The sequence below is a fragment of the Sciurus carolinensis genome, chromosome 1, assembly GCF_902686445.1.
Source record: "Sciurus carolinensis chromosome 1, mSciCar1.2, whole genome shotgun sequence".
NCBI classification, from domain to species: domain Eukaryota; kingdom Metazoa; phylum Chordata; class Mammalia; order Rodentia; family Sciuridae; genus Sciurus; species Sciurus carolinensis.
Genome location: NC_062213.1, coordinates 199,958,797 through 199,986,694, shown reverse-complemented (window position 1 = coordinate 199,986,694; position 27,898 = coordinate 199,958,797). Strand labels below are relative to the sequence as shown.

The 27,898-nt window shown below is 59.9% G+C and overlaps 1 protein-coding gene across 1 annotated transcript; it reads right to left on the bottom strand.

The window, feature by feature from the left end:
- On the bottom strand, positions 1-26,141 carry Lrrc38 (leucine rich repeat containing 38). The gene is made up of 2 exons (XM_047564145.1): positions 25,103-26,141; positions 1-979 (listed from the first exon to the last, which is right to left on the bottom strand). Exons 1-2 carry the CDS (start codon positions 25,734-25,736, stop codon positions 726-728), a joined length of 888 nt encoding a protein of 295 aa, XP_047420101.1. The 5' UTR covers positions 25,737-26,141; the 3' UTR covers positions 1-725.
- Between the last annotated feature and the right edge of the window lie 1,757 nt (positions 26,142-27,898).

Genomic DNA, 27,898 nt, shown 5'->3' with positions numbered 1-27,898 from the left:
ATTTATTTCCCACAGTTCTCAGGACTGGAAGTGGGAGAGCGGGGCGCCAGGGTTGGGCTCCCTTCCTGGTTCATGGAGGCTGACTTCTTGCTGTGTGCTACCTGCTCAGGGAGTGAGGGGTTCCCTGGCATATCTACTCTGAGGGTGTTCAGGAGAGCCCCACCCTCTGACATCCCCAAGCCTTCACCTCAGCGCCACCCACACACACTGGGGACACAGGGACGTGGGGGGCGGGGACACACTCGGTTCATTGCACGCAGATTCACGTGTCCTCCATACAACGTGTCCTGAAGTCGCTGAGGCCTGCTGCTCTGTAGAGAGAACCCTGCTTCCCTGGAGAGTAATGGCAACCCAAGTCCCTGTCTGCACAGCCACCCTCCCTTGGGAAGAGGATGGCCCTGGTCTCCCAGCACGGGTCCCAGAAGGAAGGCCAGAAGATGCAGTCTCCACCTGGCCTCTGCCCAGCGGGGTCCTCCGCTCCACAGCCTCCACTGGGAGTCGGCCCTGCTCAGGAACGCCCGCCCATCCTCCCTGGGCTGCTCTGCTCTGCGGGTCCTAAGCTCTGCGCTGGGCGGTGCCCGCGGGCGCACCTGCGTCCCCGACGTGAGGAGGCGCCGTCCTGTCCACGAGGGTGGCCCCTGCGTCCGCGTCTCCGAGATCCCCCTCCCTGTCTTGGAGAGGCGCCTCCGGCCCCGTGCGGGCCAGCGAGCCGCCAGGGCGGTGGCTCAGTCGTCCTCGTCCTCATCCTCGTCCTCCCCGTCCTTGCTGGGGGCGCATCTCTGGAAGCACTGCACCACGGTGGCCAGGAAGAAGCTGGAGATGATGGCCGCCACCGAGACGGCCACGCCCGAGAAGATGATGATGAGCAGGTCGGTGAGCGAGAGGCGGAACTTGCACTCGCTGAAGCTGGCCTCCGACAGCTCCCGCAGCGCCACCCTGCGGTGCTCCGGGGGCACGGAGCACTGGATTTCGTCCAGGCCTGTGGAGAGGCAGGGGCGCGAGGGTCAACGGCGGCGCCCCAGCCCGCAGAGCCAGCGCCCGCCGCCGCCTCCCTGGCCTCCCGTCGGGTTTGCAAGGTGAGGCTTGGAGTCAGCGGGGGCGTGGAGGGGCGCTGCGCCTGGTGGCGGCCAGCCATGGGGGAGCAGTGCCCACTGGGGCGGACGCTCCAGGCTGCAGGGCCGTCCCGACCCCACTGGACGCCACGCCTCCCCATCCTCAGGGCAGATGGCAGGAGAGGCCCCAGCACCCGACCCAGGAGTGGGGAAGAAGAGGCGGCGGCTAAGGGGGCCTTCGGGTGGCATCTGGTACTGGGTTTTGTTTTGTTTTTGTACTGGGGACTGAACCCAGGTGCTCCAGCACTGAGTTACAGGTTTCACCAACCTTGAACTTGGGATTCTCCCGCCTCTGCAGTCCCTGGGATTTCAGGCGTGGGCCACCGCACTCAGCTAGAGTACTTGGGAACTTGGGTGAAGCTTCCACGTGGGAAGAGTCACCTGGAGACTGCTTAGATGCAGGTCCTGGTGGGCCCCCTACTCTGCATTTGGAGGGGGGGTACTGAGATGGAAGGGCACTTAACCACTGAGCCACATCCCCAGCCCTTTTGTTTACATTTTATTTAGAGACAGTGTCTTGCAAAGTTGCTTAGGGCCTCCCTCAATTACTGAGACTGGCTTTGAACTCACAAACCTCCTGCCTCAGCCTCCCGAGCTGCTGGGTTTACAGGTGCGTGTGCATCGGCCCAACCCTGCATTTTCTAATAACCAGGTGATTGTGCTGTGGCGGAGGCAACTTTGAGAAGCTTCACTGTCTAAAGGTCCAAGGAGGGGGAGGGGCCTGAGAACTCAGGGAGGCCCAACCCTAAGAAGACCAGAGGAGGCCTCCTAAACTCTGCTCCCAGGGTGCCAGGGTTGACTGTAAGATTTCACTGAAGAGTGTTTGACTAATTTCAGAAGAAGCCACAAACCCTACAGTCTAGAAACTGCAACAGCTGAGCACGCGCGGAGCAGGGCTTTCCAATAAAACCAGCAGCACCACCATCTCCCCAAGAAATTCTGCCCAAACCCGCCGCAGGCCAACTCTGTTCTAAGCACCCGACATAAATTCATTCATTAAATCCTTACAGCAACTCCGTGGCTAGGTCTCAATATCACCCCCACTTTTCCATGGGGAAACGGGATCAGACAGGTGAAGTCACTTACCCAAAGTTGCACAGCGAATAAATGGCTGAGCCTGGATTCCAACTCCAGCAGTCTGGCTCTGGAGTTACTATGCCTCCAAAAGGAAGAGGGGGGCCAGGGGTGAGAACACGAGACACTGACACTTCCTCCCCATGGCTGCCACCATGTGGTCACCTGGGGGTGAGGGACATGGTGGCCAGGGTCAAGGATTCAGAATGGTTTTAGAGACACCTCCGATGACCCTCCCATTTTGGTGAGCTGTTTCTCTTGGGGGACCCTGTCCGCCATCAGTGAAGTAGGAGGTGTCTGTCAGAGAGGCAGGCAGGTGAATTCTATCCCTGCCCTCGATTTATGTGAGACTAAGGGGGACATGCCAAGGCACTGGTGGCTCTCTAGACACCTACTCATTGATGCAACAAACACGTGTTGAGGATTTTGTCTGTGGCAAGGGATTGATGACAAGCAAGGAAAATAAGGACCCACCCCCCCCACCCCCCACCCCCCCACCCCCCGCCATCCAAGAGCGTAAATTCTAGTGGGAGGAGACAGGCGCTCATCCAATCACTCAACAAAAACTTTTTTCGAGTACATAGGAATGTGCTAGGTCCCGTGGCTACAGCAGAGAACCAAAGCAAGCCTGGCTTCTGGGCACCTGATTTATGCATGTGTGAATGTATTTTGAGACAGGGTCTTGCTGCATCGCCCAGGCTGACCTTGAACTTGCAAACCTTCAGCCTCAGCATCCCGAGTAGCTGGGATTACAGACCTGTGTCACCGTGCCTGGCTGCAGCTTGTGGTTTCAATGACAACGGAGTAGATCAAGAAGTACATCAAACTGTTGAGATGCAACGTCAGCAGGAAGCAGTCGAGAGCAAATGGGAGAAAGGATGTCTGTGAATGGGGGCCAGGGACGCTGTGTGAGCTGCCGTCTGAAGAATGGGTGGAACCAGCCCTGGGAGATCCTTCTAAGCTGAGGCTGGGACAGGGCTCAGCATCTGAGAATCATGGCTTAGCCAGCAGAGTGAGCAAAGGAGAATTCAGTATGAGCTGAGCTGGGAAATGGACGGGTATTGAGATGAAGCCTCTGATGGACAAGGCCTTTGAGTGAATATTATGAAGAGCCTTCGTCTCCATCAAACCTCATTGGACATGAACTAGAGATATAGTGAAGTGCTGAGCCACTGAGGACCACTTGTTACCAAGCACATTCTACCCATCCTGACTGACACATGCACAAAATGAGCTATGTACCAACCCAAATGGCTGCCATGATTCCACAGACCTCAGACAGAAGGGAACATGTGATATTAGAACACACGAAGAGCCCAGAGCTTGGTTCTGACCCAAAAGAGGAAGGAAAGACACACAGAGCAGTTGTAGCAGCTGCACTGTCCTTACCCTCTGCAGGCATATTCTATCCGTGTGGGCAGGGTGGGGACATAGCTCCCTGGCAGAGTGCCTGCCTGGGATCCATGAAGCCTTGGATTGGTACATAGTTCATCTTGTGCATGCATCAGTCAGGATGGGTAGAATGTGCTTGGTAACAAGTAGCCCTCAGAGGCTCAGCACCTTGCCAGTCTCTGGCTCTGGCTCATGTCCTCTGAGGTTTGCTGGTGGAGATGGGAGGCTCTGTTCATCAAACCCAGGACTGCCAAAAATGGAAAAAAAAAAATTCCCAAGCTAAATGCTACCCATCTATTAACTCAATTCTACAGCAACACTGTGAGGTAGGTACGAGCACTAGGCCCATTAGTACGGGTGAGAAAACAAGGACAGCATGTTGACCGGGCTTTCCCTGGCAGCAGGGCTTCATGGTGGCGGTGCAAAGTCAGGGTCTGAGCCCGGCGTTCCGCTCCGGAGGCCCACTCTCACCCTTAGACCCGAGGCTGATTTCGCAGCAAGATGTGAGGACATCATCCTGACACTGAGCTCACCTGCCTTCTGTCCCTACCTCCCAACTCTCAGGAGAAGCTTCTCTGGCTCTTTTCGGTACTTCCAGATTTAAAGAGCTGAGCCTCACCCTGTGTCCACCACGCTCTGAAAGTCAAGATGAGCCTTCCCACCCGCTCATCAGCCAGCTTGAATCCTGCCAGGAGCAGCCTTCTAATTGCCCGGTGTCCCTGCGACGCCCTGGGGACTCCTCACGGTGTCTTTTCTTCTCCAACTCGGAAGCAGAAATGAGGGGAGCGGGTCTGAGCATCCTCCTTCCTTTTGTGCTGGCCAACCCACCAATGCTCTCCTCCCCTTGGGAACTGTTGCCTAGCAACCCGACTCCGCCCTCTCTCCTCCCGGGAACTGTTGCTTAGCAATCCTACTCCGCCCTCTCTCCGCCCCCGAACTGTTGCCTAGCAACCCGACTCCGCCCTCTCTCCTCCCTGATCGGCGTCTGGAGCAGACCTCCGTGGGCGCCCCTGGCTTGCGCCTGACCACAGCTTCTGACCGTTCCTTTTTCTTATTTTTTCGACCCTGGGGATTGAACCCCCGGGTGCTTCGCCATGTCCAGCCTGTATCTTTTTCTTAAAGAAGCCGAACTGATCCAGGTACAGTGGCGCCTACCTGGAATCCCAGCGACTTGGGAGGCTCACGCGGGAGGATCCCAGGTTCAAGGCCAGCCCCACCAACTTAGTGAGGCCCTCAGCAGCTTAGCGAGTTGTGTCTCAAAATAAAAAGGGCTGGGGGTGTGGCTTGATGGTAGAGACCTCCTGGTTCAATCCCCAGTACCAAAAAGGAAAAGGAGCGAAACTTAAGCCTACTTCCGAGCATTTTAAATGCTTTTGAATAAACAACAGAGCCGTGAGCACCTGCGTCGGGGTCCCTTGCAGACATTGATTCTTCCTTGGAAAACCAATCGCCGGCCTCCTAACACCCACCCCCGTCAAAGATGCAAGAAGAGCAGATGCCAGGGACGCAGCGGGAGGCGCGGAGCCCGGCTGGAGCTGGAGCCGGAGATCATTTGCAGCCCTCCGGCTGGTGACAGGCCTTGATTCAGCTGGAGGGACTTCCTAGAAATCCTCCTCCCGGTGACCTTCTCTGGGGCTCCAGCGTGCGCGGGCGTGGACTCCCCAAGTCAACTCTGATTTCCACGGTGTTCCCTGTGGCTTGAGATTGGTCTTGGCGTTTTTACAAAGTGACGATTTTAGAAATGTCGTCTCGCATTCTCTGTGGCTGGAAGAGAAGGGCTGGTTTGGAAAGCGCCACGCCAGCCCGGCCGATGCTCCGTGCGGTCGTCACGATAAGATGCGCTGACTTAATGGCTTTCTGTGGCTCACAAAGGGCCGAGAAGTAAGATGATCTGGACAGAGTCACCGGGTAGAGGCCCGGTGGCGGGGGTCAGGGAGTGGCTTCTAGGGCCATCTGCAAAGGCACCCAGACTGGACGCAGAACTCCAGGGGTGGGTCTGTGGCCCTGGGGTTCCCTCTCCTCTCCTGCAGGACCTCGCTGCAGTCCTGGGTTGCTGGACTCCAGCACTGTGAATCTTGGTTTTGGGGGGCTGTCCCGTGCCCTGTGGGATATTTGGCAACATCCCTGCCCTTTACCCAGGCAGATGCCAGAGCAGCCCCACCCAGAGTGCCAGTGTCCCCCCGTTGGGGACAGCAAAGCTCTCTGCTTAAAACTGCAATGCTCTGCTAAGCAGGTAGCTGCTGCGGACTGAATTTTTACGTACAGGGAAAAGGGACTCTTCCCACCCCGCTCTGACCCAGCACCCTACGGAGGGCTTCTGTGACCCGGGAAGCTCAGGGCTTCTTCCGGTCAGCAGGCTGTGATTCTGCAGGGGACATCAGATGGCCATCCTCACACTCAGGGCTCAGTTCTGACACTACCTTCCTGGAGGCGGCGGCAGGTCCCAGGGTTGAGGCTCGGTCCCCAAGTCTGCCCTGAGGTCAGGTGCCAATCTCAAGCCCCAGGTCACTCTCCCCGTGCTTCCGAGGGGCCAGCTGGGAATCGGACTTCCTGGAACCCCCCCTTCGGGCTGCACCAATTTGCCCCAGAACTCGGGGCAACACATTCCCCCCCAAAGGATTTTACACAGGATGCGGATGCAGAGCTGCAGAGGGAGGTGGGGAAGGAGCTCCTGGACTCTGACCTTTGGGTCACAGAGACATGAGGGATTAAAGCCTCAGCCACTGGCAGTCAACTTGACCCTCAGCCCCAGGCGCTGGGGGATGGGACTCAAAGTCCCAACCCTCAGATCCACCTTGGTCTCTCCGGTGACCCGTCCACATCCTGCAGCTCCCTGGGGACTGCCAGCCAAGGTCAGCTCACTGGCATAGAAAAAGACACTCTGGCTTCAGAGCCCGCAGACCGAAGGGCCGCGCCGGGTGACAGGACTAAGAGAAAAATGTCTCACAATATCGCAGTTGCGTCTCCCCAAACCCGTGGTTTGAAGCCCTGACCCCCAACGCGACGGTGCTCAGAGAGGTCACGTGGGGCAGGAGGCTGGGGCCCCACGGTGAGATCGGAGCCCAGAGAGGACAGGCACGGGGCTCCCCTCGGGCTGTCTGAGGGTCTCCCTGCACGGGGGGAGGGTGAGGGGCGGCCGCGCAGACCCGGGAGGGAAGCTCCCCAGAGCCCCATGCTGCCGGCCTCCTGAGCTCGGCTCTGCAGCCTCCGGGAGGTGAAGAGCTACATTTCCCTTGTTTTACCCCCTGGTCTGTGGCCTGGTTAGGCAGCAGCCGCGGCGACAGGACAGCAACACAGGACGCAGGTGCGCCTTTGCGCTAGGTGCCAGGCAGGGTGCAGGGAGAGAGGGAGGCCCTGGGGCAGGGAGGGCAGGGGCCCCTGCAGTCCCCTGTTGACTTGCCCCTCCCCAAGCCTCTCTGCAGCTGTCTGAAGTACACACAGATCAAAAGGTCACACTGTTCCCTCTCCATAGACACTGTTACTTGTTGATAAAACGAAGACATCTGAAAAACAGAACAGCCACCACAAGGAATAGCCCGCAGACACATCCTACTTCCTTCCCCTCGCCCCATATTTTTCAGTACACAGCCAGGTTGGGTGGGTTCCTCATTATCTGTGGCTGCTTCTCGCCACCAGCAGCAGAGGTGAATAGTTGTGACCAAGCACAGACCCCCTCCAAGGCCTCGAGTTGACCCTCTGGTCCTCTACAGAGAAAGTGTGAACTCCTGTTTGACACTCAGCACAGAAAACACCTCCTCTGGGAAGCCTGCCCGGATTGTTCCTGGTCTCCCCCTCCCCCTGACTCAGACCTCCTCCAAGTCTGACCCCCTCTCCAGGGAGGCCTGTGTCCCCCAGCAGTCAGGGCACAGGAATGGAGAAAATCCAGAACAAGTCGGAGCAGTCCAGCAGGGAGCGGAGGCTGGGCCAGGAGTCTGAATGAGTCTGGGTGTCTGGACGAGGCCTGTCTCTCGCAGGCCACCCGGCTGGCTCCTCACGTGCAGCTTGTTTTGTAGAAAACTCTCTCAAACCTGGGGAGGTGGGGCCCGTTGGCACGGTGGGTCTGAGTGGCAAAGTGTGGGGAACCCTCCGTGTTCACGATTCCTCTTCAGGGAAGCGTGTCCACGTGCCAGGCGCCCGTCCCGCCTGTTTACTGCAGATTGATGCGCGGGGTCGGCAATAGTCCCAACTCTCAGAACTGAACTGAGTGAAAGAGGAGCTGGGGATCAGGAGGAGGGGCCGAGCTGCCAGTCCCTCTACTGCGGAGGCTGCTAGAGCCTCCAGCTGCCTTCCAGCCTCTACCTTCCAGATTGCCCCGATCCCCTGGGCAGCCAGGTGGATCTTTCACAAAGAAACCTACATCCCTGTCACTCCTCTGCTCAACACCCCACCCCTGTGGTTCCCTATCTCTCCTCTAAAAATGAAACCCACCATCCCCTCCTCTGTCCCCAAACCCCTCCCCACCACCTTGTCTGCCATCCCTCAATGCTGCAAGTACGGGTCTGCCTCAGGCCCTTTGCACCTGCTCCCTCACCTGACACGCTATTTTATTTTTTTACAGTACCAGGGCTCTCTACCACTGAGCTATAACCCCAGCCCCTTTTAGTTTTTTATTTTGAGACAGGGTCTCACTGAGTTGCCCAGGCTGGCCTCGAACTTGTGAGCCTCCTGCCTCAGCCTCCCAAGTTGCTGGGATCTCTGGCATGTGCCACTGTGCCTGGGTGCACCCCACTTTCTTCAGGTCTCTGTTCGGATGTCGCCTTATGGGACAGGCGTCCTCTCCTCCATCTGAGGCAGCCACTCTCCCGGGCTCCCCTTGTTCTCCGTCCCTACCCCCAACCTGGCTTTGCCCACACCAGCTGACAGACCTGCAGGTATTTATTTCCGCTTCCCTGCCGTCCCCACTCAAATGTCAGCCCAGCCCGGCCGGCCCATGCCGCAGGGCTGAGAGCTGGCACGGTAGAGTGAACGCCTGAATGAGGGCGGCTCAGAGCACGTGGCTCCCAGCCCTCCCCCCCTGCAGAAAGCCCTCCCGTGGCCCAGGGTGCGGGAAGGCACAGTCCCCTCCCTGAGGACAGAAGCCCCTTCCCCCAGCGTGGTCAGCGGGAGGAGGAAGGCGCGGGGGTGCTTCTCCCCTGCTTTTCCCTCCCGGGAGGTGGGAATCCTCTTGCTCTTCAGAGGCAGGTGGAGACCAGCAGAGCTCGCGGCCTCCGGCAGCCTCCCCTCTGGCAGCCTCCCCTCCGGCAGCCTCCCACGAGCTCACCTCTCCAGCCGCCTTCGTCCCTTCATTTCATAAAACACACTCTGCGGCTGGACTACAGTGACCCTGGGTCACAGAGAAGGGGACGGGACAGGTGCGTGACTCACTTAAAGCTGCCCACTCGGGGTGGGGCCCTGCGCCATCTCTCCCCGATGGCCTGGGCCCGGGTTGCTCACGCTGCCCCTGGGAGGCGGGGACCCAGAGGCACAGGACTGCCCAGGGCTCTCGTCCCCCTGCAGAGCAGGCTTGGCCCCGCTGCCCCCGGGCGGCCTGGGCTGGCTGCACCCGGGGCACTGCCCGGCCTCTCTGAGGGTGTCCTCGCTTATTTGCTTCTTAGGTAACCGATTGGCACCAGCTGGTGACTTAAGGCCTCTGGAGGCCAGAATCCTGAAATCGGGATGGAGCCGTCAGCCAGGCTGTGAGAGTCGGAGCCGAGGAAGCCCCGCCCCTTCCAGCTCCTGGTGCCCCAGACGATCCCTGGCTTGTCCCCACCGCGGCTCCGCGTGGCCTTCTGCTCTGTCTTCCGGTCTCCCTCAGCCTCCCTCAGAGGCTGCCTCCCTGGATTTGGGCCGTTCCCTCCAGATTCCCCACGTTGATCACATCTGCAAAGATCTCCAAACAAGGTCGCCTTCATGGGTACCAGAGGCTCAGCCGTGAGCCAGGCTTTCTGGGGGACACACGATTCAACCTGCTACAGGGGCACCCAGGTGACGGTCCCCCTTGGCCCTTCGGCCTCTCACCCTCCACCTCTCCTCACTGGGGGGTGGCTCCCAGGTTTCCTGGGGACCGTCACCTCTTCCATTGAGCAGGTTTGGGGCGACCTTTTAAACACACAGCCCTTTCCTGGCCGGGGTCAGCCGGGCCCCCACCCCGAGAGCCCGCAGGGGTGCTGCCCCGGCCCGAGCCGCCTGGTTCTGTCTGAGCTGCGCCCCCGGCGGCCTCTGTCCTGCAAATCGCCTGTCCTCCTTCCCTGCTCCCCGGCCGGAGCTGCTGCTTAGGCCTCAGAGGAGCGGGAGGACCAGCCGACCCCGTCCGGTCCGCATGGCCTGACGCTGCCCAGTGAAGCCGCGTGCTTGGTGCCTCCAGGGTCCTGGGAGCCCTAGGCTGGTGCCGGGCAGCCCGCCTCCCCTCCTGGGGGACAGCTCCCCCGCAGGCTCCCCGGTGGACGTCCCTCCGCCTCCGCCCTGAGACGGTCATTCTCCAGCCCTCGGCCAGGGAAACCACAGTGGGCTCCGTCTGGCTCAGGCCCCGGAGGGACGGGGCCCAGGCTCCTCCTTTGTGACCGTCCGACCTTCCCCGGGCCACACTCAGACGGGACGGGGTGGCCGGGGGTCCTGCCCGTCGCCCCCGCCCGCCTTGCTCCCCTTGACTGGTGGCTTCTCCCTGGCGGCCGAGAGCTGAGCTGGACAGGCTGAGGAGCCGCCACCCTCCAGAAATAGAAGGTGACACAGCTGATGGTGGACTGAGATTAAGCTCTCGAGCCGCCGGCCCCTCGCCAGGAACAGCCTCGGCCAGGGAGCTCCAGGGGCCTCTCCCTGGCGGCCTCCGGGGAGGGCCCAGCAGACCCGCAGCAGCCCGGGGAGCAGGGTGCGCACAGCCTGCCTCCGCCCGAGAAGACAGAAGCAGGAAGACGTCCCGCCGGGAGGAGAGCCGGCCGGGCTGGGCGCGCCACCTTGCCCTTCCACACACTCACGAGGGACCACTTCTTTTCTTTTGCACCAGGGATTGAACCCTGGGCGCTTAACCCTGAGCCACACCCCCAGCCCTCTTTATTTTTTATTTTGAGACAGGGTCCTGCTAAGGGGCTGAGGCCGGCCTTGAACTTTCCATCCTCCTGCCCCAGCCTCCCCTGTCACTGGGATGACAGGTGTGCCCCACTGCCCGGCTTCATTGTCTGCGTCTGTGAACTGCCTGCCCGAGGTCTGTGCTGTGGCCTTGCAAGTCTTCCCGTGGTACGAGAGGGGCCGAGTGGCAAGGAGGGCTGGGTAGGGGGCAGTGGGCAGGGAGCGTGCTGACCCGGGCCCCTCCTCCAAGGCTGCGCTCCAGGGCGGTGGCCGGTCCTGAGGAAGGGTGGACCCGGAAGTTCTCCTGGGAGCCCTGGACCCTGCTCTTGTCAGGAGCTCACACCTCCCATGACTTGCCTGCCACCCCCTGGGCTGGAGAGACTCAGCCCGAGCCGGTGAACCCCTTCCCCACCCTCCTGCCCGCCTTTGTGTTTTGGTTGTTCTGTTCGTTTTTAGAGAGGCCCAGAGAAGCAGGGCATTTGTCTGCGGTCAGCTGGAGGCTGGGCTGGAGCTCAGTCCTGGACTCCCCGTTCCGGGCACCAGCTCTGAGTGCTCTCTGACACCTGGGAGGGTGTGTGGGCTCTGGCTGCAGCAGCAGCCGCTTCATGCCGCAGAGGAACTCTGCCCGGGAGACGGCGAGCCCACGGGGCGGCTCCTGCTCCTGGGGACACCGCCGTTAATTTCCTATAGTGCTGACCTTTGTTCTCCACCGTCACTTTCATTAAATATCCGCGGCCGCCGGGAGGACAATTCCCAATTATCCTCCCTGCCTGCGCGGCAGACACTTGGTGTGATTAAGTAATAGGCTGATTTCGTGAAGAGCAAGCCTCCTCTGCAGCCTCAGGACAAGGCTCCCGCTCACCCTTGCTCTGCAGACGGAGGGACTGCGTGGCGTGGGTCACACAGGAGCTTGGGAAAGGCCACAGACCCCCGCGCAGATCTCCCGGCCTGTCTTCACCTGGTGGGAGATGAGCCGAGGGTAGTCACGGGGAGCCGGAGTGTGGCCCCCGGAAGGCAGCCTGAGTCCCCACCACGGCCACCAGCCTCAGGTGGCGGCCACCATCTTGACTCTTGCTGCCGCCACCATGGTGTGGTCCACCTCCCCGTGTCCACTGCCACCAGCGCCTGGTCCAGATGGTTCTGCCTCCTCCGTTCTGACCGTGGCCACATTTGCTGAGTTGGGTGCTGTGCTGAGTACTAGGGTACTGACCTGTGTCCAGTTATGATTGGTGATCTGGTTGGAGGGAAGCTTCGGGCAAGGCCGGTGTGGGTCTGGTGGCTCCCGGGGCTCCTGGTGGCCATCAGAGGGCCAGGCAGGCCTGGGTGCTCAGACCTGGATTTGCCCTTCCCATCAACTGAGGTCCCAAGTCTGTCCCCCAAGGAGGGCTCGCTGGCCAGCCGGGAGAAGGGACGCGCCAGGTGTGTGGGGGAGGAGGGGCGGTGCCGAGCTGTGGCCCCTCCCACGACGCTGTCCGGTGACGTTCCCTGGACGGAGTCCTCACCGAAACGCCTGTCGATCGGGAACCATGGCAAACCCCTCAGCAGTGGCCAGCTCCGCCGAAGCTCTTCCCTTTGACCTTTTAGAGCAGTGGTTCTGAACTGCAGTGACTTCGCCCCGGGGGACATTTGTTAATGTCCAGTGGCACTTTGGGTTGACACACCGGGTGCGTGCTTCTCGAATCCAGGGGGCAGACGACAGAGATGCCGCTGACACCCAGACGCACAGGGATCAGCCCCACGGGGACGAGCCAGCCCAAAGCGCCGGCAGTGCTGGGAGGGAGACAACCTGCTCTGGGCTTTGCTTTCTTTCTTCTTTTCTCTTCTCTTTTCTTCTCCTCAAAGCCATGCAGCACCATTCTATGTCCTGTCTCTATGAATGTGACAACTTCAGGGACTTCATAAGGGGGACTCTACAGGATTTGCCCTTTGGTGACTGGCTTACTTCACTCAGCCAATGTCCTTAGAACCCATCCACGTTATAACATGTGGCAGAATGTCCTTCCTCTTTAGGGCTGGGTAATATTCCATTCTAAGTATAGACCATATTTTTTGGGAGAGGGTACTGGGGATTGAACCCAGGGGTGCTTAACCACTGAGTCACATCCCTGGACCCCTCTCTTTCTTTTTTAAATTTTGAGACCGGGTCTCACTATGCTGCTTAGGGTCTCACTGAGTTGCTGAGGCTGGCTTTGAACGTGTGAACCTTCTGCCTCAGCCTCCCGAGTTGCTGGGATCATAGGCGTGTGCCACTGTGCCCAGCTCTCCAGCCTTTTTTATTTTTTATTGAGAGACAGGGTCTCACTGGGTTGCTTAGGGCCTCGCTAAGTTGCTGAGGCTGGCTTTGAACTTGTGATCCTCCTGCCTCAGCCTCCTGAGTTGTTGGGATCACAGGCGTGGGCCACAGTACCCACCCTGCAGCTCTGTGCACTCTCCCTGGACCCACTCAGGACGGGTTTGGCTGAGTTTATGCCCCTGATGGTCTCAAAATGTGGACAGGTCGCGAAACCAAGCAGATCCACCGTCCTCTTCCTATAAAAGATGCAGGGCGGGGCGGGTGGCCGCGCAGGGGCAGAGCGCTTGCCTAGCACCGCGAGGCCCTGGGTTCCGCATCCAGCAGCACAAAATCTGGACGCTCAGAGCTGCCGCCCCCTCACTCCTCCAGCCTCCCCTCCCCTCTGCCAGGGGAGCCTCCCTCGGGGCCCTCCATCCCAGGCCGAGCAGTCCCCACGGATGCCGCCTTCCCCCCAGCGCCGGCCTCTCCCCTGGGCCCCCGGGTTTGGCTTCAGCTCACCGGCAGGAGCGGCTGGACCACGTTGCTCTGTTTCCTGCCTGTCCACCTAGGCTTCTTCCAGCAGCAGGACCAAGGGGAGGCCCGAGGTCCTTGCGGCAGACGGCACACCTGGTGGCCTGGGTGGGTCCTGGCGGTGCGACCAGCGCCGTCACTGGGTCCAGGGTTGTGGTGTTGAGCAGGAGGGCCGGCAGGGTGGCCGTGGGAGCCAGGGTTTGTGAGAAACGAGGCTGTGCAGGGGGAGGGGAGCTGAGCCTCACCTGCCCCTCCTGGTTCCCAGGCAGCAGACAGAGTCAAGGCCCCCGAGATGTCCACAGCCGAATCCCTGGAACCCGCAAATGTGTCGCCTGTTAGGATCTCAAGAGGGTGAGATGATCCGGGACCACCCAGGGAGCTGACTGTCACAAGGTCCTGGGGAGAGGGTGGCAGGCAGGTCAGAGCTGCAAAGGAGACGTGACCAGGGAAGCAGAGGCCAGAGGGATGCGGCTGCGGGATGCGGACGGCCTCCGGACCCAGAGAAGAAAAGACGCGGAGGGTTTGATCTTAGCCTGACAGGCCTGTTCGGACGTCCAGCCTCTGGACCTGCAGGGCCACTGATTTGTCATTTGAACCCCTAGGTTCATGGCGGATTGTTCCAGCAGCCAAAGGACATCATACAGAGAGCCAGTGGCAGAGTTGCGTGTGTCCTGGAGCCAGGTGTCTGTCCACGCTCAGTTCCCTTCACCTTTGGGGTCGCCACATGGAGACATGGCTCAGGGCGAACCTCAGGACGGGCCCCCTGAGTGACAGTGTAGGTGTGGGTTGATCAGGTGCCATGGTAATAACAGCAGGGCATTGATCATGTGCCTCCTGTGTGCCAGGCTCTGTGCTAACCACTCTCCAGGGGTTCTCTCTTTGACCCTCACAATAGACTTATTATCATCCTTGTTTTATACAGGAGAAAACTGAGGCACAGAGAAGTTAAGCCATCTACCCAGGCTCACACAGCTAGCAACTAAAAGAGCTGGATTCAAACTGCGATGGACCTAAATCCAAAACCATTGCTCTCAGCCACCGTGCTAGGTCCCCAGTAATGACGGCCATGCAATATAAGGGGACTAATGTTTGCCCAGAAACTGGGGGGCTTGGTTCTGGTCTTGGCTTTTCCCTAGTCTGCTCTGTGGCTTTGGGCAAGTTACTCATTCTCTCTGAACCACGGTTTCCTCCCTGAGATGAAGAAGGGCAGACGAGATAACCCTCCAGTCTCAGCTTTTCTGAGTCTTCCAGAACATTCACTCCACAGGAGCAGAGCTTGGGTAGATTCACCCCTGTGTCCTGAGCCCCTGAAGCTGGATCTGCTTTCAGGAGGGATTTGCTCTGCTCTGGTTTCTCTTTTTACCTTCAGGGCGCCTTTGGTCGACACCTTCCAAGGCCAGGTTCGCACGCAGAGGCTCCATGGCCAAGCCTGGCTGGGAGCCTAAAGCCAGTGCTATGGACCCCAGAGGGTGGGCTTGCGGCTAAGGGACTCTAGTTCCTGGCATGAGATTTGGGACGCTGCAGAAATGTCAGTGACAGATTCCGGAGCCTCCCTGCTCCGCAGAACTCCAGCCTCTCTGGAGCCAGACACAAGCATGACAGATGTCCATGAATGAATCAGAGCCTGGTGGCGCAGGCTGAGGGACAGCCCTGGTGCGTCCAGAAGCCCAGGTTCCATGGGCCCACAGGGAGGCCACTGGGGGTCAGTGTCCTGGCCCCGGGGCAGCTGGACGTGAACTGGATGTACGCGGTCCACGTTTAGAATCCCATCTGGTTGCTGGCAGGTGGTCTGCTTTCCCCCCGGGGTTGGCGTGAGTGAAGAGAGGCCCGAGAGGGACAGGGGCAGGTGGCTTCGCCCTCCTTCTCGGCTGCAGGCGCTGCGGCTCTGTCTTCTCAGAAAGACGCGCGGCAGAGTGAGGGAGGGAAAGTGGGGGGGACAGCCACTGTCCTGGGCAGGGGCAGCCCGGAGCCTCCATAGGACCTGCTCCTTCAGCCGGCAGCACCAGGATGGGATGACAGGACCCCAGAAGGTCAGGACCAGACGGGAGCGTCTGGGGGGAAATCTCACCCAGACCTGACGCTCTGCAGCAACGCTGAACAGTGGCCACCCGGCCCCTGCTGGCTCCTCCAGTGGTGGTCACCTCCCTCGGCAGCCCCGACAGCCTGCAGTTCCCAACCACAGGTCAGTCTTCTGAGGCCAGTAACAAGTCTGCCTTCCGTGACTGCCCCTCAGGCTGCGGAGACAGGACCGTGCTCTTCCAAATCTCCACTTTGGACAGTGAAACATGGACTTTCAGAAAGACCCGCGTGTTCAGACGCAGCGAGCCGCTGCCGTCTCCCAACAGACAGGCAGCTCGGGCGCCTTACAAGCTGTGGCTCAAAGGGGCCTCGACCTCCTTCCAGATGTCCCCCACCCACACCCTGGAGATCAGGAGCCCGGAGATGCATCAGACTCACAAATCCCCTGGGATTCGGGAAGACGTGCCTTTCCAACCCCGGATGTCTGGGCGCCCCCGGGAAGGGCTTCCTCTGCCCTGAGCGCACCGTCCAGCAGCGCTCAGCCGGCCCCTCCCCCGAGGCTGCCAGCGAGGAGTCGCCTGGCATTCCACATCTCCGCGATCTAGCTGGTCAGGCAATAAAGGTCAAAGGCAGGGAGTCTGGACCCTGAGAGAGCCACGAGTCACTCAGGACCAAGACACAGTCCCCAGAGACCAGTCCGATTCAGAGCTAAACATGGTGGTCCTGCCTTTGACTAAAGGGATACTCGGGCCCAGGGACGTCAGAGACCTTCTCCAGCCACAGATGGTTAACCGGAAGCACAGCCATGGCCGTGGATGCCTGGCGAGTGGCCGGCTCAGACTCCCCTCTCGGTGCCCCTCCCAAGCCCGGTGACCTGACAAGCTCCTGGCAGCTGTCATGCACAATGTCACCCCATCCATCCCCCAAGTAGGCTGGACCCAGAGAGGAACTCCCAGAGAGCCAGAGCCTCCTACAGCCCTGGGGGACAGTCTCGCGGGGCCTCAGCTCCCGTGAATGGAGCGGGGGCAGCCACAGCGGAAGGTACACTTTTTGCCAAGTGGACAGGATGGGCAAAGAAAGCCCATCATGACCCTGGGGTGCCGCTGTTCAGGCCCAAGGTCCCTGGTGGCACGTCCACAGCCTTTTAAAAGCCCTGCCATCTGCTCACACCCGGTGAGGTTGGTTTGTTTCCGGGATTTGACAAGCAAAGGTGTCGGACTTGGCCAGGGTTCACCTACCACCTGACCCATGCCCCGCGTGTCCTGTGCCCCTCCAGCCACACCCCCTGCGTCCACACCCAGCATTTCTTCATTGGCCAGCAAGGCGCTGACGGCCAGGCAGGAGCAGCCGGCCCCTCCCTCCTTTCCAGGGGAGACCTGAGGCTCAGGGTCACCACGGGATCTGAGCAGGGTCACAGACCCGGGACGAAGCCAGGGAAGCGGCTTTCCCAGCTCCTGCCCTTGCTGAAGGAGATCTGGAAATGCTCTGCTGGCCAGAATCGGGGCAGCCGGTCCCCGGACGGCCCTCCAGAGTGTGCAGCCGCCTGCTCCTTGATCCCCACTGTCCGCCGAGAACCGTCCACCCAGGGCGGCCCGCAGAGTGCCCATCTCTTGGAGTTTTCCTGTCTATAGATAGTGCCAACCTCAGCATTATGACGAATGTAACAAGGGCAGGTGACAGAGCGGTGGCCGGGTGGTGAGGGACAGCCTCTGCGGGAGGCGAAGCCCCCTGGAGACCCAGCGAGGGGGACGATGCAGCCATTTGGTGACCTGGGGCTGCGTGTTACCAGGCAGGGGGACAGGAGCTCAGAGGCTGGGGCTCGGCTTGCTCCAGGGACAGAGGACGGCTCTGGTGGCTGGGGATGGAGGTGCCGGGAAATGAAATGCAGGGAAGCCCTCGGAAGGTGTGCAAGCTCCACTCTGAATCAGCCACTGGGGACACAAGGAGGGACAGGACACCTCTGTCCTCGAAGAGAGCCAGAGGTGACCTGCCAGTCAAGCAGTGGACCTAGAGGCAGAACAGGACCTGGGATCACACAGGACGGGCTGCTGACCCATCCCTGGAGCCCAGAGAGGGGAGCCCGGAAACTCAGTAGGGCCAGCAAGGTAGAGAGCGGAGGGAGGGAGGAGAGGAGGACCCGGAAAGGTCACTCCAGGGACCCCGACTGGGCACAGGAGGCAGGTGACCCAGGACTGAGAGCAGTACACGTGGCTGTGTCCTCATGCTGGTTGTGTCCAGGACACAATCAGACACACAGAACCTCGAGGCCCCCAGCCTGCACAGCCTGGAGGTCCCAGCACACCCTGGCGGCCACTCCTGCCTGAGGGTGAGGCACTGGGTTCAATTCACAGCATCACATATAAATAAATGAATAAAATAAAGATCTATCAACATCTAAAAAAAATGTTAAAAAATAAGGCTCGCCAGCCACGTCCTCTCTCCAGACCACACTGGAGACCACGAGACTGGGGGACAACAGTGACCAGGTGGGGATCTGTGTCCGCTAGTGAAATCCCCCACTGGGTGCCCCTGGGGCTGTCCTTCCACTGTCCCATGCTGTTCAACAACAAGAGGTCCCTTGGAATTAAGTGACAGAGCGACATGACAAATGCAACATTTCTAGAATGTTCCGTGTTTGGGAGCGGAGAGCGGGACTCAGGCCTCTCCAGAGAGAAACCAGGAGGCTCACTGGGGTCGCCTCAGGCCGTGTCTGCAGGTGGCTTTCCGCCGGAACTCCAGACCACGGTGCCCGTAGAAGCTGATGCCAGTCCCTGGGCACCGGTAACAGTGAGAAAGTTGACACCCAGTGATTCACCTCTCAGGGACAATTTGAAAATGCGACAGCCCATGACACACATGACATGTCCAGACAGGTGACAGGCAGGGGAGAGCCACTGGCAAGAGCAACTGAGACCTCAACCAACCCTGGGCGGGAACACGATTCCCAAGGGATATAAACACACAGAGCGTGGCTGAGTATGGTGGCCCATGCCTGTAACTCAGGAGGTTGAGGCAGGAGGATCATAAGTTCAAGGCCAGCCTCAGCAACTCGGCAAGACCCTAAGCAACTCAGTGAGACCCTGTCTCAAAATAAAACATAAAAAGGGCTGGGGAGGTGGCTTGGTGGTAAAGCACCTCTGGGTTCAATCCCTGGTACCAAAAATTAAAATAAAAAAATAAACAGTGTCCACTCGACTGAATAAGTAATGCAGGTTAAAGTGACCAGAGAGCATTGTGCTGCTATCCAGTGGGGGAACATTTGTAAGACCAATAACAAGCAAAGCCATTTGGGCTCCGACCTCAGTTCTGGGCTCCACTTACAGAGAGTTGCTGCGGCTGCTGCAGATACGTGCGTTTCCAAGGAGTGTTGTGCATGGATGCAGAGATAAATGGGGGACAGTGAGCTTTGCTTCCTCTGGTGTTTGGTAAGGAGTTCTCAGGGGGGTAATTCTACAGCCTTTCCTGAGCTCCATGCTCCTCCTGCCTGGTCCTGGGAACTCTGAGCTCCAGTCTCTTTTTCCAGAGCCACCATGTGACCTCACACATCGCTAGGCAAGTGCCCCACCATTAAGCGACACCCCCAGACTTCTAAAATTTTATTTTGAGACAGGGTCTTGCTAAGTTGCCCAGGCTGGCCTTAAACTTGCCCAGCTTGCCATCCTCCTGAATCAACCTCCCACGTAGCTGCGATGTCAGGTGCCCTCTCTGCCCTCTGAGCTTCCGTGTCTAGTGTAAATGTTCCTCAGAAGGAACGCTAAGGTCCAGCCTTCTGAGACCTAGACACTGCTAATGGTCTTTCCCAGCAAAAATGCATCTATGGCTTTAAAAAGGTCTAGACTGTCACCCTCTGTTTCCATCCAAAGAAACAGCAGGGTTACTCACATACCTGAGGATGCTCACTGCCCAGGGTTTACATACAAGAATCACATGGAAACAATCACCTGCTAGCCCCAGCGTGCAGGGGTCTCTCATCTCATCTCCATGAGATGATCTAGCTTCAGGGCCGTGAAAGTTAGGTTTGCAGGGCTGTGGGTTTTATCCAGTGGAAGGCAGAGTGCTTGCCTAGCATGCACGAGGACCTGGGTTTAATTCCCAGCACTTCCAAAAAAAAAAAAAAAAATGCAAAGAACTGTAATGAGTTCTTATTTCAACTCAATAAGAGAAAAAAGTGAGTATGAAAGGTGCAATATCATATCAATTGGTCTAAAAATACATGTGAGTGTAAGAATAAAGCCAGGAGAAAACACAGCAGAACCTTAATAGAGATGGGATTCTGAGTTTTCACTTTTTGTTTTTATTTTCTTCATGATATTTCCCTACAGTTGCCCAGCTTAATTACAGGAGCCTGTTATTTTATAATCTGGAAACAAAAATTGCTTTTATGTTTTTAGAAGAAGGAATAGAGGCACCTTGGAGTCACCGAGGAGGAAGTACCGGTGTGACTTTCAGGCCACTGCTGGTTTTTGTCTCTTTGGCTGAAAAACGGTTCCTTGGGTCAGTATGACAAGAAATCCCTGCTCATCTGACCACGGGGCCCTCACAGCGTCCAGCATCAGAAAGGGAGGCAGGCGCGAGGAGACCCTGACCCTGACCCTGACCCAGCCCCCGGTCCGGGTAGGTAAGCAGGCAGGGCTGGTGACATGGTGCCTCCAGAACTGTCCTGCCTGCTGTGATGTCCCTTCCTAAGAGGACCCTGCCCAGAGGGTGTGTCCAGTGAGGCCCCAGCCCCTGAGTGACCAGATGCTCCCTGCAGACCCAGCGGATCCTCACTAGGAGGCTGTCCCCACAGGGCCAGGGCTAGACCACCTCCCCCAAGCCTGCCCCCTGCCCCCCATGTGTCAAGGTCGCAGGGAAAGACCCTGCCCGTCTCCTCCCTGGTGCCGTGGGGCTGTGACCACCAGCCACAGAGGGCTGATGCTGGCCGGTGCCGTGCTGAGACCCGCTCCCAGGCCTGAGGTGGGCGTGTCCCGGCCTCACCCACCTTCAAGCCAAAGCAGAGCCACGTCCCACCAGCTACTGCTTCTCAAGTTCCTGGCCTTTTCTCCCTGTGGCTCCAGGACTCAGGCTGGGGCCAGCGTGGGGAAAGTCCTTCCGTCTCAGGCCAGCGAGCTCTGAGTCCCAGCTGGTCTAAATGCGATGCCTGTGTCCCCACTGCAAGAGACGACAGTCTTCCAATTCCAGCAGAGGGGTCTTCAGAGGGCCCCTGGCCTTCCCAGCCTCAACTCTCCAGCTGACCAGGATAATATCCCCTTCAAAGCACAGAGTGTTAGACTTGGAAGGCACCTCCCAATCCTCCTACTACTCATTTGATTGGAATAGAAAAATCTGAGGCTCAGAGACAGGCAGCAACTTACATAAGATCACACAGCTAGTGAGTTTCAGAGACAGAGACCCAGTCAAAAGCCCTCCCAGGGCAACAGCAGTTCTCAGGCTTGCGCATGCGTAGGAAACCCCGAGGCTGAGGCTGAGGCCGGCCTTGTTACAATGCAGATGCCCCGCCTCCCAGCAGGAAGCTGCATTTTAACCAAGTGCTCAGTGGGTTCTTACCCAGGCGGCTCCCAGGCTCTCTGGGCTGGTAGCACTCTGAGAACCACTATGAAGCTCCTGTCTTTGTGTCACTGTGGCCATCCCACTCTGGGCTGCTGTGAAGGGAAGATGGCCTGACTCGGGATGGCTTTAAAGAGCACCACACCTGTGACAAGGGGTCATTACTGTCATCACTGCTGCCTCCTGGTCTCCTCTAGACCCTCCCCCTCGTCCTTCTTGCCCCTGGCAGGTCTTCTGAGTGATTTCCAAGGTCTCCAACTTCCAGGTCCAGAGCCCTTTCCACTTAAAGAGAAATCATCACTGTCCCCTTGGGGACCACTGTCCCCAACTGCTTGGGACCCCATGATCTTACGGGAGAACCATCAGACCAGGCGCAGAGGCTGGGGCTGGAAAGAGGAGGCAGCCCACCATCACTCCAGGGAGCTGAGGGCCGGGGAGCAGGCCATGTTGGGGTGGTCTTGCTCTCCCTCCCCACATGGGGGGGCATGGGGGGCCACCCCGGAGTCTAAGCTCATCTCAGGGACCAACTACCAGACCTCGTATAGGCCACTTCACTTTACTGGCTTCTTGTTGGGCAAGCCGTGCACAAAGGACCCGCCAGGCAGGGCTGCCGTGGGAACAAGACAGCGTCTGCACCTCCAACGTGACTGACGCCGGAGGGCCGGTGACAGAGCCGTCAGCAGGTGCAGGACGCCCCACTAACGTCGACTTCCAGAACAACAACACATCATTCTTTGTATAAGCATGCCCCAAATTTTGCACGGGATACGTTTCTGTTAAAATATCCCTTGTTGTTTATCTGAAATTCAACATCCACTGGGCGTCCTGGGTTTGGCTGGTTGTGGCTGCTTGGGTTTTGCTAACTGGCAGGTGGGCACGCCGGCCTCCCCCAGCCTCTTCCCTCCAGGAGGGCGGTTCCTTCCCGTGCCTCAGGTCCAGGCCCTGCCCCTGAACCTCAAGGAGCCTGGACAGAGGGGACCCGAGGGTCTTGCCAGGCCCCCCTTCCCTCCCCGGCTGGCTCTGTGGCTGAATGCTCCCCTTCAGTGCTATGGCCACCAGGGGAGGCTCACCTGGCAGAAGAACGCATTTCTGTGACTGTCAGAGCTAGTCAAGGTCACAGGGAGAAAGCACCGGCTCCCTCCTGCTTCTCTGGGGGGGAAGGGTGCAGGGGAGGCGGGAGGACATTATCCTCTCTGCTCTTTCTTTGAATTCTCTCCCCTGGAAGATGCAGATCACCTGCGAGGAAAGTCCTGGAACTCGTCCCCCGTGAAGCTGATTTCCTTTGGCTGAAGTGGGCGGCCAGCACGGCTGTGGCTGGGAGCTGGGAGGAGCAGGGGGCTGGGCATCCCCGGGCTCCGTGTGCTCTTGGGTGAGTCACAGGTCCCCCTGGGCTGGGCCTTCCGGTTACAAGCAGACAGCAGCAGCCGCACCACGGGACCCAGCCCCTGCAGGTGCCCGCGGAGTTGTGAGCTCTGCATTAATAAGACCCTTTCCGTCTTCCCCACACCCCATGAAGTGGGTCCCCTATCACGCCCATCGCACAGATGAGGAAATGAAGGCACAGAAAATACGCAACCCTTCTTCTAGAAGGGTGTGAAGCTCAGTGCCAGACTCAGGGCTCCCGCACGCTTGACCTTGGCCTCTGTGCGGTGGAGGCTGGGCAGGGGCTGCGGGGGTGGAGGGCCCCCCGCACGGTTGTCCAGAGGGGTCCTGGTGCTCTGCAGAGCAGGAGCTGGCAGCGGCCGCAGCTGGGAACAACCCCCTGTATGTTTTCTAAAGAGTCAGCAGAGGAATTCAAAGTTTCCCGGGACAAAGAAATGATAGGTGTCAAGACAGAGATGGGAAGTCACCCCGACGTGATCGCGCCGCCCGTGAAGCGCACCCGCAGACACACACGGTCACCACGGATCCACACGGATGTCTTAGCTGTTCAAGAGGCAGGGCAGCTGAGGGGAGGCAGGGGTGACGGCGCCCCGGTGAGCGCCCCACGGTGCTGGGCACGGCTGCGCCCGCCCCGCTGACCTGTTCAGACTCACGACGGGCAGGAGGCCGCCGCTACGTTCTGAATTAAGAGGGAGGGACGCCAGGGCTCAGAGAGGGCAGGGGCTTGCCCAGGACCCTACATCTGAGTCCAGACCTGAACTTGGGTCTCTCCCCCGCCCACACGCTGCCTCTGGTTCCCAGGGTGGGGACACTGCGCTGGTGACAAGAGGGCAGCTGCAGGGAGACCAGAGCCACCCTTGACGCTGCATCCCCGAGATGCCCTCCTGTGGCTTCCATTCTCCCTGACTGAATGAGACCCGTCTTCCCCCAGCCTGCCCCGTCCCCAGGGCCTGGGACACTGTCCCGGGCTCTGAGCCTGTCCCTCCTTCTCCCCAGGAATGACAGGCGGTGGGGGAGGGGCTTCATACTCCCTCACTGCCTTCTCCCTCTCTACCTGGTTGGGATGCTGCCAGCCACCGGGTCAGACGGACCGCACAGCATCGTCTGTGTTCCAGTCCCACCGGCAAGCCAGGTGAGGCCCGGACCAGCTAGGGACCCACCCCACCAGCTAGGGACCCACCCCCACCAGCCCAGGCTTTAAGCAGGACTCAAACCCATGACTTCAGACTGGAATCCAGGGCCCTGTGGAGATCTTGGAGGTCAACTAGGTACTCCAGAGACGAGGAAACTGAGGCACAGAAAACTGAGTGGACTGTTCAAGGACCCGGCCGCCCCCACCCCTGAACACCCAGCCCTGCCCTGCAAGACAGCGGGAGCCTATTCTGTCAAGCAGACCAGCAGTGGGGTAGACCAGGCTAGTCCCCCCAGGCGGAAGGGCCAGAGCAACGCACACGGAGCTGTGCCCCCATCCCAGGGAGCTCTGCCACCCAACCTGCCTCCCGCACAGACTTCTGGTGGATCTGGGGAGCCAGGCAGGAGAAGGGGCACAAAGTATAAAGTAGGGGGACTCTGTCCCTCACAGGCCCCATTTTCAGGAACTGTGTACATGGTACAGCCAGCCCGGAGCCGAAGTGCCAGCTCAGGTGCTTGTATCTACAGGGAAATGACCACCCAATACCCAGTGTGTGCCTATGGCAGCCTGGAACGCACAGGTGAATGCGGGAATTCTGCACACAGGTGAGCAGCAGCTCCGAGTTCTCAGTAAATGGAATAAAAGATGAACGGCAGCTAAGTGTGCGTCCGGATCGCCTTCTCTAACGTGTGCCTGGCGGCACCGGTCCCCAGTCCTCCACAGCCTCGGGCGCAAGGCGAGAGGGGGGTTCTGGCTCTGAGAGGTCACGGTGAGCACGGGGTTCACAGGCTGGAACCACCCAGTGTGGGGACATCTGCCTGCTCCCCACACCCCTCCTCAGCTGGCGTCCCTCCTCAGCGCTGCCCTGGCTTCCCTCCCCTGACCTTCCCAAGGCCCCTAAACTCTGGGCACCCTTGTATTCCCAGCTGCCAAGTGGGGCACCACCTGGAAGGGGCACCAGGACAGCAGGGGAGCCACCAGGCTCTGATATTTTGTTCAGCTTCTTCACATCTGGGCTGAAAAGCCACAAAGCCATAAATCATGGCTGCACGCCTGGCTGGCGCAGGCTGCCTGTCTTCCTCACCAGGACTGCTCCAGCCGGTTAGGCAGAACCGCACCCTGGAACTGAGGAGCAGAGACACCAGGTCAGGCTCCGCAGCCCGCAGCCCTTAGAACCGGTGGGCTCTTCTCCAAGGTGCTGGGAATGTTGCTGTTTCCCACCGACCGGGAGCCTTCCACTTAGGAAGGACCCATGAATAACTGGAACCCAGCTGTCCTGGGCCTGATGAGATGATGTGACTGGGAGGGACGCAGACCTGGCAGGAGAATTGGCAGGTCCCTAACTTGGGAAAGTGAGTTGATGGAGAAAAGGGGACAAAGCACAGGTCCAGAAGCTCCAGCGCCTTCCGTGTGCTCCCCACTCTTTCCCAGGAGAAATCAGGGAAAGTTCGGGTGGGAACCCTGGGGAGGGGCACCAGAGCCACCCTCCCCCGGCCCTTGCCGCTCAGCCCCAGGCAGGGACACCCGGGCTGCCGAGCTGCCGGGCTGCGGTGGCCTCCTCCGGCTCCCGCTCCCGCCCGCCTGGCCTGCCCAGCTCACCTTTGGGCAACTTGGACGCGTTCTCCTGGATCCAGGAGAAGAGGTGGGCAAAGTCACAGTCGCAGAGCCAGGGGTTCCCGTCCAGGCGCAGGGTGCGCAGCGCCGGCAGCGCGTCCAGGGCTGCCACGTTGAGGCGGCGAAGGTTGTTGTCGTTGAGTTCCAACACCTGCAGCGACTCCAGGGTCTCGAAGGCGGCCTCGTGCACGCCGGCCAGGTTGTTGTTGGCCAGGCTCAGCTTGACCAGCCTGCCGGCCGAGCGGAAGGCGCCGGCGCCCAGCTGGGTCAGGTTGTTGTAGCTGAGGTCCAGGAAGGCGAGCTTGGCGGAGCCGCTGAACGTGCCCTCCTCCAGCGAGCGCAGCGAGTTGTTCCTGAAGTCCAGGTAGACCAGGTCGCCGTAGAAGATGAAGAAGTCCTCAGGGATCTGCTGGATGCGGTTGCCGGCCACCAGCAGCTTCCGCACGTCCAGGGGGAAGGGGTCGGGCACGCTGGGCAGCCCGCGATCGCGGCAGTCCACGGTGTGCGGGTCGGTGCAGGCGCAGCCCGCGGGGCACGCGTGCCCGGGCCCGAGCAGCAGCAGGAGGCTGCAGAGCCGGAGCGCCGCGGCGGGGCGGCGGGGGGCGGCGCGGGGGAGCATGGCCCTGGGACGGGGCCGGCCGGGCGACACGGACGCGACTCTCCGGGAGCCCTGGCACGCGGCCGCGCAGCAGGGCCCCGCTGCAGGGCGCCGGGAGCCGGAGGGCGGCGGGGCGGGAGGGCGTGCGCCCGGGCGCGCGGGGGCGGCGGAGCGCGGCGCGGACCGGCTCGGGGAGCAGGCGGCGGGGTGCGGGCGGGAGCGGCGCTGAGGGAGCGGCCAGGCGCTCGCGAAAGGATTTGCCGGCACAGGAAATTAACCTGCTGGAAAATCCCGGGGGGAGGCGGGAGCTGCGGGGGTGGCCTTGCGGCCGTGGCCAGTGCGGCCTCGACTCGGCCCGGGAAGTGAGTCTGGGCCAGCGGCGCTCGACGACTAAGTTCAGTTACCGAGCCCCGGAGCGGCTTCCATAGGGCGTGTCTGGGGCATGCGCCCCGCACCCCAGAACCTGCCTGGTGCCAACGCGCTCTCCCCGCGCGCGGTCCCGGTCGCCAAAGGGAGTGTGACCTGGGACACTCTCGATCTGCGCCCGGGACAATCCCCACAGGCTATCCGGGCCGCGCCTGGGGCTGCCCATCTGGGTTTGGGCGGGGTTCCCGGGTGACCGGGTTTCCCTCCTCCCACCTGCGCTTGACCCATCTCGGTGAGGGCAGGAGTGAGCGAAGCCCGCGTTTGCCAGGGCCCCGCGGTGGCCCGAAGGGCGGCCAGGACCAGTCAGCACTTTCCGTGCTGGCTGCAGCTCCGTGATAGAACTGGCATCCAACCGGCACGGATCTGCTGAGGGTCTAACAAGAGGCTCTGTGGCCCAAGGTCCAAGACATGTGACCTGGGACGAGTGCCTTCACCTCTCTGAACCTGGTTAGCCCCATCTGCGAAATGGGAAAGGATAATATGTATCTCGCTGGCTGTGGGAGGACTCGGGAGCCAAGGAACCATGTTCAGCCATTCTCACTTCCTTCCCTCAGCCACCCAGCCCCAGCTTTGATGGCTAGGTGGGTGACCAGGGCCATCCAGAAGCTAAGAGGACATAGGAATTGATAAAGTTAGCCTCAGACCCTGTCAGAGAGTTCCCTCTTGGCCACCCCACACCCATTTTAGAAACTTCATGGGGAGGTCCCCACGAGTCACCAGGAGATGGTCCTGCTATTGTCTATTTTGGTCCAAATAGCCAGGAATTGACAAGCTCCCCCTGTACCAAAATAGCCCAGGGAACAGCTGTGGGGGCAGCAGGCTCCCAGAGCCCCTGCCCTGGCCCCTGGCCCTGCTGGGATTGGTGGAGCCTGAGATTCTGAAGCCACAGAGTTAAGCCCCCAGTCTTTTTCCAAAGGTACAGGCAGTTGATGCCACTGAGCCCTGGGATCAAACAACTGAGCCTCTGGAACTGAGCCAAGGGCTCCAGGGGAAGAGGGTTTTCAGGAGTGCAGAGGAGGAGGCGGCACCCGGGAGCTCTGACGTGCTTAGAGTCCATAAGCTCTTCCCTGCTTATACCCAGGCCACCAAGGAAGACCTCCAGTGTTCTCTGTGTTCCCACTCTTCCAGGGTCCCCAGCCTGCCTCTGTTGTCCCCAGCCTCCTTCTCTGGTCTCACTCTTTTGGAGTGGAGTGCTGGAGAGACGGGTCTGAATGCTCCTGAGTGGGTGAAAGATTCAGTGACACAGTGTTCAAGAGTCACACGAAGTGCAGATGGGTAGCAGAAGAGCCCCTCCTGTGTCCCTCTCCTCTGCAGAAGCCCCTTCAATGGACCTATTTTGCTTTTCCCATCTCAGGCTTGGTTCTGGCTGCTCAGCCCAGCACTGAGGTTGGCCCATTCCTGGTCTGCGCCCCGAGCATGCTTCATGACGCCGGCATTTGGGTGGGCTGCTGTCCTACGCATGTGCTCCCACGCCACTTGTGGTCTGGGGACACACGGCCGTCCCTGCCAAGTGGGCTGCTTGGCTGCAGCTCTGGCCTGTGAGCCAGGGCCCCGGGTCTGATCCTGACCCCACCACTAGCCACAGTCTTTCTGGGGGCTTCCCAGCCTGGGTCTGTTGGAGAGGAACTGTTTCTGCCATTTCAGAAATTCTGGTGAACGACTGGGCTGCAACCTCGCGGCGGTCACCCAGCGTCCTTGCTGTTATTCTTGGCAGTGAGCTCCAAGACAGCCCTAGTTCTGTGCCCAGCGGAAACTTA

Coding starts and splice junctions, on each gene's coding strand:
- Lrrc38 (XM_047564145.1), bottom strand. CDS start 25,736: ATGCTCCCCCGCGCCGCCCCCCGCCGCCCCGCCGCGGCGCTCCGGCTC. Junction 980..25,102: donor CGCGTCCAAGTTGCCCAAAG/GTGAGCTGGGCA, acceptor GCCTCTCCACAG/GCCTGGACGAAATCCAGTGC.